At 39.2% G+C, this 12,765-nt stretch overlaps 1 protein-coding gene across 7 annotated transcripts in view; it reads right to left on the bottom strand.

Moving 5' to 3' along the window:
• The window catches only part of ADAMTSL3 (ADAMTS like 3), a 170,678-nt gene that overhangs the window by 83,610 nt on the left and 74,303 nt on the right, over positions 1-12,765 (bottom strand). For all 7 annotated transcript variants that reach the window (XM_030954940.1, XM_030954942.1, XM_030954943.1 and 4 more), the window contains exons 4-6: positions 12,137-12,264; positions 9,718-9,763; positions 2,663-2,899 (exon numbers count right to left, since the gene is read on the bottom strand). In XM_030954940.1, the coding sequence (XP_030810800.1) occupies positions 2,663-2,899; positions 9,718-9,763; positions 12,137-12,264 (411 nt within the window). The remainder of the gene's footprint in view (positions 1-2,662; positions 2,900-9,717; positions 9,764-12,136; positions 12,265-12,765) is intronic.

Genomic DNA, 12,765 nt, shown 5'->3' with positions numbered 1-12,765 from the left:
ATGTGTCTGACATGCAGATGTTTTTAAATGTCTCCACCCACAGCCAGATGGGCACAGCAGGAACATATTATATGAAAAAATGTTTGGGGAGTTATGCAGAGACTAGAAAAAATATCAGAAGTGTGAAAATCCTGGCAGTGAAGTTTTGACCTGTCCCCATTTAACACAACAGCCCCAGATACTTGGGTTGATAACAGAAGCAGGACAGTAGCAAACTAAAGCATGATCAAATGGTTTGACTGAGTTAAGCCTCAAGCAACCCCAAAATATCTTACTAATTTTCCCAATAAACCTTTCCCTGCTCCACCAGTCTTTAGATTTCACCTCCTGTAAAGCCTCCCACCTCCTATTCAGTGTGCAGCTTTGTCACCTCACAATTTTCTTGGATAGAGCTTATTTAGCTTGATTTGCTTGATAAGGGAAGTGCAAAGGATGAGAACTGAAGCCGGAGAAGAAGAATTCACCATCTTTGTAAATACAAATGCTGCCAAGGGGAGAGCTTGAGCAAGAGGCAGAATTAGTGATGCAGCCCACCTTAGCAGGAGCCAGAACACAGACAAAAGTGAAATCACACTGGAGAGGAGGGGAAGTTGAGACAATAAATGATCAAAACCAGCACCAGTCTCCTGTACAGAAAGTCTTTGGTGCTCCCAGGCGCAGAAGTGAAGATCCCCACACCAGCAGTGTGATATGCTCATTTAGATGAGTTAGCTGTAAAAACACACGCCAAGTAATTTGCTGGTTGTGCCAATTCCATGTCAGAACCCACCAGACAGATCTCACAGCAACAATTGTGGAGAATCACGACCGTGCTCTCTCTCTTAAGAGCAGTTAACTAAATAACCATGTTTTTCTGGGAAAGATTAGATGTCAATTTGTTTTCTTTTCCTGCTCAAACAGGAGTAGCACAAAGCTCTGTGTTGTTTTCTGAGGAAGACCTCACCTCCCACAGCCCCTTTCTCACGTAAGAAACCTTCCACTCTCCCCCCAAAACAGGAAAAGGTTATTTAAGTGAATCTTCATTTAATTTAATTGAATTATACTTCAGGTTTTTTTACCACAATAAAATTATCCAACTCTAAATTATCAAAAATATACCTCAAAAAGCAAAAATGTTCAATTTGTGCAAAAACACCTCAGGAATAGCCAATGACTTCAAGAAAATTAAGTTAAAAAAGCTAATTGTTTATGAGTATCAGCAATAAATTTAAAAAATTGAATAAGTTACAGCACAGGACACATTCTAAATATGTTTGTTCCAGGTTTTTTTCCTGAAGATGCTACCTCACACTGAAAAATATTTCTGTGAAATTGGAAGAAATAATGAAGAAAATAAAAATGGAAGACAGAGAAAAGAAATTGATTTTCCTCAACAGTGTAAGAGTTCCAGTTCCTGCTTCTGGAACGATTAATTTCTTCTCCACCACTTCATTTATTTTAAAAATGGATTATTTACATTTCCAAGCATTTTACATCATATATACACATGAATACTACAAAATGCTGAGAAGAAACATTGAAAGCAGCCCTTTTAAATATACCTCCCAAATGTTCTTCCCAAAATTGGATCCACTCTGGGTGAAGAGAATTTTATACCGTGTATGAGGGATGGAAGAAGGTGTTTGAAGTTGCTGTGGGAGACACTGGTACCCCAGAGCCCTTGAAAAGCCAAAGCTGCCTTAGATCCAGGCTGACACTCAGGCTGCACTGGGCACAGACAGCAAAGGCTGCTGTAAATTCACCTCCTAGAAAAGGCTGGGCAACCCTCCTGGGTAAAAGCCTTTTTATTGGGGTAGGAAGCATCACTAGGAACATGGCACAAGAAATACATTATTTGGCATCCAGTAAATACATTATTATACCTCCAGAGTTTCTGGAGGAATATCCTATTTCCAACAGAGGGTAACAAACACTGCTGGACCCAGAGTGAAGCACCATTGACAAATGGAGTCTGCCTGTGAGGAATTCTTGTGTTCCAGAGGCAGCAGATGCACCCTGTGTTGACACGACTGGCATCAGAACTGCAGCGTACACAGAAGTCACATAAAACCCACAGCAAGGTCCAGATCATATATTAATGCTGCTATAATCCATGCACCAGTCTTCTGCCAAATGTGTCAAATTTTCCTCTATAATAGAGCTATTTTTCTCACTGGGCCATATCCTGCATTTTTGAGTCACACACATTTTAGACATTTAGCAGAGCAACAACCACTTGCAGAGAAAGAAAACTAATTGCAATAACATGTCCATTCTCTATAAACTGCTCTCTTCATAAAACACGTTTGCAATATTGCTTTGTAAGTGAGACATGGGCAAGGCTAGCGAGCCTCAAATATTGTAACTCTCTGCTTTTACACTAACTGTATAAAGTCAATAGCATAACTAATAAATAATAAAGATATCTAGAAATTTATATTGCCATTTAAAGACTCAAACAATCAGTTCATGCAGCCACGACATGCAGTCACTCATCCATACAAGACAGACCTACATACTCATACCTGCCATTATGGGCTGTACCCCATAAAATGTCCCATTTTCTCCGTAATAGAGATTATATGAGACTGATAGATAGAATGAAAAACAATCCCAAAACACCAACCGAAGGGCGAAGTGCCTCTCAACAAAGACCCCATTTAGATTCATACAATGAACATACCTGGCAAATTCCACTGATGCACATATCCAAGGATTCAGTGTTGCAACGAGTGCCATCCAGCACTTTTGGGGCAAGCTCCACTACCAGGTTCTTCCCCAGAGCTTGACATTTCAGGGCACAAGGTGCAGTAGGATCATTGTACACGGGGATCCACTCGTAAAGGTGTCCCTGGTATTTGACATCATTGTAGGCAGAACACTGCTGTGCTCTAAAGTCACCAACATCTGAAGGGCAGTCCTGAAAACAAACCAAAAAAACATTTTTTTTATAACTAGGGAATACTTTGCATTTGCAGTAAAGTTATCTGATGAATAACACAGAAGCTCCTCAGGCAGGCTTGGTTCAAGAACTGATCTGCTTTGACAAATATGCCACACTACAAAGTTTTACTGTGTGTATTAAAATTATTTATGTTGCTTAATCCGTTGCTTGGAGTACAAGTACAGAATATCATGCATATTCCAGAAATAACAACATAACTGATATGAGAGGATAATTAAAAATGCTAATTTTTATAATACCAATTAGTATAGTTAAAGTCTGGTTCTATAGTAAGAATTGGCTTCTAAAGGAATCTATATATTTTAAGCAACTACAAGGTGATGTCTGACATTTCTCTTTTCAGTAGCTTTTCCCACTAAAGGATTTCAGAGGCCTCTATGCTCATTCATCAATTCATATGTCAGAGTAATGAAAGAGATAATATGGTTACATGTAAATAAAAAAATAAAATTTGTCTAATTAATTGTTTGGTACTGCTTGAGAAAAGCACAAGACTTAGGAGGAAACACCAGAACTTTCAGTGCTTAGTCCTTTAGTCTAAGTACAAAGCACCTTCATCTCATGGAAGCAGTAAGACTTATTTTGTTGGATTAAACTTCAAATTGGCAACAATTGATCCTGTATTTCCAGTTCTAATGAGACAGTTCCCTACCTTCTCCCACACAGTTCCTCAGCACACACAGCAGAAAGACCAAATACGAGAACCTCTTGAAACAAAACATTCTAAAATATTTTTTTCTACATAAAGCATTGCACCCAAACAATGATGTTAGCATTAAACTATAGTGACAGGAATGGAGATGAATACTGATTGATTTGAAAATAACTTTGGTAAAGTACTGGCAAAGGAGTTACTGTGTCAAACAATTCCTCACTGCAGACTTCATTTGAAAGTATGTCCAGTGTCAAAGAGTCCATATGCCAGACTGAAAGGATATTCTTCCAAGAATTCCAACTGCACATATAAGCCAGATGTGGGGCTGATTCTAGTGAAGTTTTGTTTCCTTTGGATGGAAGACTGAAAGATTGTGATGTGTCAGGCGAACTCATGGAACTTATTAGTAAGTATTAGTTAACAATACTGATTCACAGCTTCAACCTTATCAGTGAGCTGAGCCTTCCCTGAATAAAGCTGACAAAATAGCAAGTGCATCATACAGGACTGGAGAGTAAAATATACAGGAGAAAGTTTTGAATTACTGTCCAATGCCTCCAACAATATTGCACTCAGTCTGGGGTTTTTTCTCACTGTGGCAAACAGTAGCCTAGAACTGTCTCTGAATTGCTTGTAATCTACATAAAAAACCTTTTAAAAATCAGTATTCAATTTACTGACCAATATATGGAGTTTTTGCAGCTGAGCACTAAGCAAGTTTACTGAACTTTCCCAGCAAAACTTTTCAGCTCTGTCTAATGCTACACCTTACAGTAACAATAATTTAGAATGATACCAACACATTTTGTATTATTTTTAGTCTGGGATAATGCTAGTTTGAGCCATATTTTTTGAAAGTGTACAATGATGGAATAAGACACAGGGAATATTTTACCTCTACAAAATCCCTCCAGTGAGAGCTTCAATGAACATCGAGTAAATACTGTGAGAGGCCACACATATTTACTGCAGTGTCACTCCCCAGAAATTCCTCAAGTTTGCACTGGTGTAAATGAGAGCAGAATTTTGGCTCCGACTTATCTGTCACCTCTCATTTTCCACAATAGCAATTCTAAAAAGCAGAGAGGACTTCAGAGTTCATATGGATCCCATATGGTTCCCTCCCACCAACGCAAACAGAGGAGCAACTAAGGATCAAAAAATAAAAATTGGACGCTAGATTCAGGTAAAGTTAGAAGCAGCATTTGGGAGCAGAGTCACTCAGCCATGCACGGCTGCATTTTCATCACAAAGAATTCAAGTGATCTGTACAGCAGCAGAGTGATGGCCTTCAGCTGAGCTCTGACAGGCTGCTGCTACAGTCCATTATCACTGGCTGTTGATGCGATGCCAAGACACAAACACCACAAAGTCAGGATGTCAAGCCCATGGTTACTGCATGTTTCTCATTGATTCAACACAATGCAGCTCCTTCCTTCCACTCCCTCCTGGCTGCTTCAGAGCAAGTGAATCCTCATCTCCCTATTCTCTCTTGGCACCTTCAAAGAACCCAAAGTGATTCTGGCAGCTCCATTCCCATGCCAGCTCCACCTGCTTTATGTTTGAGCTTGTGCAAAAGCAGGAGCATAAAAGGAGCATCACAGAGGGGTACCAAAGAGCTGAAATTATTATCATTTGCCTTATATCAGAGTTTGGATGGCAACCAAGTCCAGATCCCAGTTATCCAGGGAACAATAAATATTTGTGTAAAGAAAGGAGTTTAAAGAGAAACACAACTAAGCACAGAATGAATGCAATCAAGACAACAAGAGGACTTGTAAACATCAGTTTAATTCCATTAGAGTGGTTTGGAAAAGTGAAAGGGGGTTTAGAAAACAGAAAGGAAAAGGCAGGGCAAAGATGTGAATGGTAGGCAAGGGTGAACCACGTTCAGGAAGTGGGCAGGGTCATAATATCAGACAACAAGATGGGGGACCCAGCCCTCATCCTGTTTGTGTGTCTCTGGTTTTAATCTATTTCAGACATCACTTCATTCCACCATTCTCTCTTCCCTCTCAATATTATACATTTTGTTCTTACTTGTTAAATTTTTTTGCTACTAATGTCAGGATTTCTGCAATTTCTTAATTTCAGCAATAGCTTTTCTATCACACTCAATCCCCTGAACCATGGCCAGGCCATTTGTAGGTTCATACACTGCATAAGGAGCTGAAGACGTATCTATGAGGTCTCATACATGAAAATGTTGGCAGAAACAATCACACCCAGACCTTGCAGTGGAATGAAACATGACATGACTTATGAACATAGTAGACAGATCTGAAAAAGATGCTTTAGACATGACTACCATGAAGATTAAAAACACACACACAATGTATAGATAGATTCCCTTTTTTTTTTTTTTTTTTTTTGGTGACACACAATTAAAAACTACTGCATCCAAGAGCTAGCTTCTTATGAAATGTATCTTTGAGCTTTGGCAATAAGCACCCTCAGCCTTTGAAAACAAAGCTGACCTGGGAAATCTGTATCTTTGTAGGCAATGTTCATGTACAAAATATGAAGGTTGCATCAGACCCTGTGACTCTTGCCAACAATTACTCTACTGAAAAAAGCACAAAAGAGAAGGCAAGAAAATTCCCAGTAAAAATGATGACACCAAAGAAAGTCTAGCCCTTTGTCTAGCTTTATTCTTTGAATCTCATTTTTTTGAAACCCAGCCAAAACTGATGAAGTCATTGTTTTGTTTTCTTTTTGAAATTAGCTTCAGGTTCCATGTTTTTCCTACACAATTTTCAGGCCACTTCTAAGCTGAATCAGGATACCTGAGCTGGAAACCACCCCAGCCAAGGGAGCCTTATGGTGCATCCGCATTGTAAATATAAACTAAATAAATGAACAGAATAGAGAGAAACTATGTAACTCAAGGTGAAACATTATAGTCTAAAGTAGACACAGTACAGCCAAGACTTTCTGAACGGGGTAAAATAGCTGGTTTAAGTGGATGCTGGGACAGTTATAGATAAATGTGTTGAACAAGTGTGAGCATTATCTGCATATAATAAGTTTACAGTGGAATTAAACATGGGGCTATCTTTTACAAAATAGTGTTTTTTCTGACTGCAGAAGAATCACTCTGGCAAAAATATAAGCGACTTTTTGGCACACAAGAATGTGAAATTTATGGGGAAATGGCCCAAATAACTTGTTCTGTGAATAGGACCCTGAAGGATTAACTTAAACACTTCCACATAGCATTAGAATGTAACACTATATACAAAAACTGAAACTTAAAAAAGGGGTGCAAGAAAGACTGAAAATCTCATTGAACAACATACAATGGGTAGTTTATTTCTCTAAAGTCTCTATATGGAAGGCTGAAAGCACACAAGCAGTTTTAGGAAATCATGCACCTGGCATCTCAGTTATGATAGAAAGATAACCAGGCTATACATACACCTTAATCTTAGCAATTATTTTGTTGTTAAGATCTTGAATTAATTTTTTGATTGAAATATCACTAATATTATTCTGGAACTATGCTTGAGTTCAATGAACTTACTACTATTCCATTACAAATCCACATGAAACCAATTTTCTGGTAAAATGATTCTTGTTCTTTTCATTAGAATGACACACATATTAAGTTGTGCTTCATTTGTACTCCCCAATATAGATGCTAGTGGTGTAATGTATCATGTAGCAAAATTACATTTGCAGACAGCTTTACACTGTGTATTTATACCGAATGTCTCATGTGGTTACCAGTAATACCTATTAATATGGAAAGAAGCTAGCATAAACTCTTAATTTTCAAACTACAGTTTCACTCCTAAAGTGAGAAGCCTTGATTAGAAATAATGCTTTTGGGAAAATTATATCATTTGAAACTAAACTGTCCTAGTAGTCTCAGATTTACATTAGGTGTAAGGTCCTGTTTCAAGGTTAACTCAGATCTAACATGGGGTTTGAATTCAGGCATGCCAATTTCAGAGATCAACTGTATTAACAGTGGAAATCTCATTAAATATATTTTTCTCAGGAGTTCTTCATTATCTAACCCATAATCTAGGAAAAACCATTCCTGAGAAATTCTGACTGCATCTGAACTGAAATGGGAACCTGATCCCTTTCAGACATGCCCCAAAAGCAGAACTGTAAAGGCAGTTTCCTGTCTGGAAATTAACATTTGAATCATCATAAATTCAAACAGATTCACATACAAGGCGCTGCCACTTATCGCTTTAAAATAAGTCCTCAAGTTAAAAAACAGGCTCCAGTGACTTCAGATAAATTCTCTGGGAGTTCAAAGAGAGTATGAGAATCATCTTAATTTTCTCTATGATGAAGCATAAAGCGCCGTCATTTCCATCAGATTTCTGCTGCATAAATCTTAAAATGAACAGTGTCCACAGCTATTCTAAAATACAATAGATATCCTAAAAGCATATAGACCTGTGCATGACAGCAGGAACATGCCCAGATGGACCTCACCGCCCTCCCTTCTCCGTGCCCTGGGCAGTTCCCCAGGCCTGGTGCTGGAGGAACAAGGGGCACTGGGGTGACCTCCCTGTACTCCTGCAGGACACTGCAGTGCAGGGCATCCAGCACTCAGAGGTGTTACTGCGTACAGTGCACACAAACAGACATTTGGATAGGCAGTAGACAAGTAGATAATTTTGTTCCTTGCTTACATCCTGACTGGCTGCAAGTTACCAAGTTATCACACAGATTTTAAACATCAGGGTACTTCTGCAGGTAGCATTTTTATCTATGAGCTCGTGCACCAAGCTGCTGGGCCTTTTCTTCTGAAAGGGCAAGGGGTAGGGTTTGTCTCCAGAATCTGATTTCTGCATGCACTGGGACTGATTCATTTATCACTTCCACTTGCTTCTGCTGGCAGGAACTTCGGCTGCAAGCTGCTGTGGTGGGAAATCCATCCAACACTGAGCAGTGGAGTGTAGAGCTACTCAAGGTGTGAGCAAACCTTGTTCTCAAGGAGGGCAGGAGCCAACTGGCACAGCAGACCCTGTAGGCGCGGCAAACTGAAAAGCAGCAATGGGCAGTTCTCCTAGGAGATGCACCAATTCAATATTTACTGGGCAACTTCCAGTGTCAAGCCTCTTAAGGAGTACATGTCCCACTCCACAGCTGCTGGCAAAAATTATGGGATTGGTAATGACTGAGTGTCACTTGAGCTTACACACCTTTTGGCACAACTCAACCCAAAGGAAATTCAGGCCCCACATTTCAGTATAATTATTAATTATTTATCTGCCGGCTGTCTTTCCTGGAACAGGACATATGACTGTCACACTGTACTGTGAGGTCAGCCAAGCAAGGGTGAGTGCAGACCATAACCCACCCTGCATGACTGTGATTGCACACACCTTCTGCAGACCTGTGGTACCACAAAGCCCTGCTGAGCTGCTCACCTTGGGCAGCCTAGACCAGGCTGAAGGGCAGCAGTTGTTTAAACAGCACAAAGCACAACTGCAAATCAGGGGAACATGAGTCATGAGGTTTGCTGTACATTAATGCTTTCCATAAAATGTGTCCATAAAAATGAAATGTGATTGCATCACAGCAACAGCAACTGTATGGTCAAAGCTCCAGCTTCACACTCACTCATGGGCATTGTCTGTGCCAGTGCACCTAAATGTGCATGTTCTTGCACACAGACATATAAAGATCTGAGTTTAGGCAAACAGAGGGAATATAAGGAGTAATTATCCTATTTAAGATCTGAAAGGGACTAGGCACTCTTTGTTCACATGAGGAGAGTCACCATATCACTAATGATCACAAATGATCCCGAGCTCAGTTTAATGCTTCATCTACAAGACAGCAGCCCCAGGAAAATCACTTGCTAGTTAAAGATGAGAATTGATCCGTTAATCCTCCAAAATGTGTAACTCTCCTAATAAGTGATATAAAACATTCTGAATCACAATTGGCACTATAATTTCAAAAGAAAATGTCCATTCGGGAAATCTAAATTTGAGACCTCATGGTGTCATGCAGACTGAAATGTTTAAAAACGGTAATAATGATGGAAAGAAAATTATGCACCATAAGGTTTTAAATGAGAAGCAGCATTTCTTAAACTTTAACACATTTCTTGAATGAGTAAAACAGGATTAAAGGCCAGACTCACATTACTACTGCAGGTTTTGTATCGAATATTCTGACCTTCACAGTTCCTAAAAAAAAAAGAGTAAAAAATAGTTACACTGTATAATAGCAAAACACAACCTTGCCTGTTTAACAGCTAGTTATTCTCTCGAAAATTAGGCTTTTATTGCTACTGCCCTACCATGATCTGGACTCAAAATACAAGGTTTAAATACAGAGGGGATCTGGGTATTGAGCTTTACACCGCTGTCTCTCTTCAGCAAAGAATGTGTGACTTTTCCTATAAGCCCAATTTACTGCAAACCTTATGAAAACCACATTTATTTTGTGAAATAGACATCTCTAAGCCTGCTCTATGCTGATTGCAACCAAGTAATTTCTAATAAACATGATGTGACCTAGAGGAGAAGATCAGAATATCTGATTCATAATTTTAAATTAGACAGAATTTTTGTGGACTGCATGCAAATGTGCCCAAAGCATGTGAATCCTGACATCCAGGCAGTTCAGATCCTCAGTCTGTTGTTAGTAGCTGAAATAAAAGGCATGTAATAGAGTCATGGTTATTTATTGCGGTCTCATAAATCTGGGGAGGTTGGGTTTCACACTTTTTTAAAGATACACTCTGCCAAAATTTTCACTACCAAACCAGCACTTTTGCACAGTGCAAGATATTCTTCTATGTTAAAAATGGCAATATCAAGATTTTGAAAGAACTTAAAACATATTTCAAATGACTGGACAAGAAATTATAATTAGTGATTTCTCTAAAATCAGGAAAGTGTTTTGGAATAATTCCTTCATACCAAAAGATGCACCTTACATTAAAGAAAGTGTGAACATATAACTGATAATTTACATCTCTTTGATTAAATTTTCTTCTTGTATGAAAATAAAATTTTTTTAATAATGTCTGAGAGAGACCGAAAAATAGCATTTGAAAAGGAAATAAAAATGGATGCCTGAAGAAAGAGCTCAACTCAGCTGAAGGTACAACTGTTAAAGCTCAAGGTATTTCAAGTCTCAAATTTCCAATCTTTTGCAAGACTTACTGCATCACAACATGCAAATTAAAAATGTTTATGATACAGACAAATGTGAAAACTTTGTTTCACAGTTGTGTGTTTCCCGGACATTACTACAACAACCAAACATAGAAAAAACCTTTTAAACTATGCATTTGTCAAGGTATGGAAAACACATGTTTTTCACAGGGGAACACATTAAAAATATTAATAAAACCACAGTGGAATTTATACTGCTACAATTTATTGAGCTTGTTTCACAGTCCCTAACACATTGGTAGACTATCAAGGCTTCTTGCCTGGAACTTTTACTTTTACTTTTCTCCAAGATCTTTGTGCAATTTTTCACTAAAAAACAGGCAGTGCTTTAATCAATCATCTTTAGCTCTGTATTTCATACAGTTTGCCCCTAAGTAGCATGTGACACTCCAAGCCTTCTTTAAGAAAAAAGTGACCTCCTGGCTGATACTGCATTCAACTAAATAAAAATGCAAACGCAATCATCAGTTTTAAAAATGTTTAAGAATAATTCAAGTGAAACAGGCAATTATGGATGCCAGCACAAATGCCTCAAAGCTGGCTGGGATCTTTTCTTGCCTGACTACAGGCCTAGTGCATTACTCCTAGTTTAAGGATTGTACCAACAAGTCCTACATTAGTCCAGTTTTACCACAGAGGTAAAAGCTTTCACTGCCTGTGTTCTTCTCTTCAAGTCACACTAAGACTTATACATGAAAACATGCAGCTACCAGGACCACTGCATAGGAAGAGCTGGCAGGGAAGAATCAGAGAATCAATTTGGTTGGAAAAGATCTCTGAGATCATCGAGCCCAACCTGTGGCCCAACACCACCATGTCACTTTAGGCCATGGCACTGAGTGCCAGGTTCAGCCCTTCCTTAAACACTTGTGGGGACAGTGACAGCACTGCCTTCCTGGAGGGCCCATTCCAGTGTCTAACCACCTTTCTGAGAAGGAATTCCTCCTAACATCTGACCTGAATCTCCCTTGGTGCAATTTGAGACTACAGCTTCTTAGCCTTCCTTCCCTAACAGAGAGCAGCATTTGATAGATCCATATGAGCAGCACATTATGGCAAGTCATGTCCAAGTGCAGGCTAAGTGGTACACAGGTGACTCACCCTTAGATCTGTATTACAGTGAAAGGCACTCCCCTCTCTATCCGACCATACCAAATAAATAATTCCTGCTATTCCACAATTACATCTCATAACACATTAAAGGTCAGAGTTAAAGCTTAAGGTATTTGTCTATTACAAACGTGTATTAAAGGCAGTATATTATAACACTTGATCTATCTTACACAGCACTTAGTCTCAGAAACAGAAGAAACCAGAGGAGGATTGGAAATGTGCCGGAGCTGCAGAAGAACCTCCACACACCAGCATGTGGCTCACCTGCCATTTAAGCATCTCCTCAGAGAGTAGGAGGCTCCCCCTCCACAGGTCCGTGAGCAATCACTCCAGGCCCCCCAGGCATCCCAGGAATCATCCTTATCTTCATCTGAGCGGGTGGTTCTGGAGTTCTGAAGGAAAAGAAGACAGAAAGAAGGAAAAAAAAAGTTTTGAGTATGTTTTACTGCTTGGCATTAATAGTACCAATTATGTTACTTTGCTGCTTATTTACCATATTTCAAATTTACTGCTTTAATGCATAATAATTATATGGGGGAAAAGCAGAGCCTTTGAAGATCCAGTGTAGATGATGTGTTGCCTCCTGGCAAAGCACTGCTGTGCCCAAACGTGCACAACTCCTCTATGCCCAACTTGCTGTGTAGGAACCAAACAGTCTCGAGCACACAGACAAGGCATCATATTCAAACACATGATGGGCCTGTTACAATGGAACTAAGATTTTTAGAATCCGATATTACACCCAGCTTAAGATTAAAACACCAAATTCTCAAACCACCACAGTGATTGTTTGCACATAAAAATACCACTAACATAAAGTAATGGCTTTTGGCATCATTATGAAAGCAGATTGTGCATAAGAATGAGGCAGTGAGTAATTTTTCTCAGGTGGA

The sequence above is a fragment of the Camarhynchus parvulus genome, chromosome 10, assembly GCF_901933205.1.
Source record: "Camarhynchus parvulus chromosome 10, STF_HiC, whole genome shotgun sequence".
NCBI classification, from domain to species: Eukaryota; Metazoa; Chordata; class Aves; order Passeriformes; family Thraupidae; genus Camarhynchus; species Camarhynchus parvulus.
The sequence above is the reverse complement of the archived record's forward strand: the minus strand, read 5'-3'. Positions and strand labels throughout refer to the sequence as shown.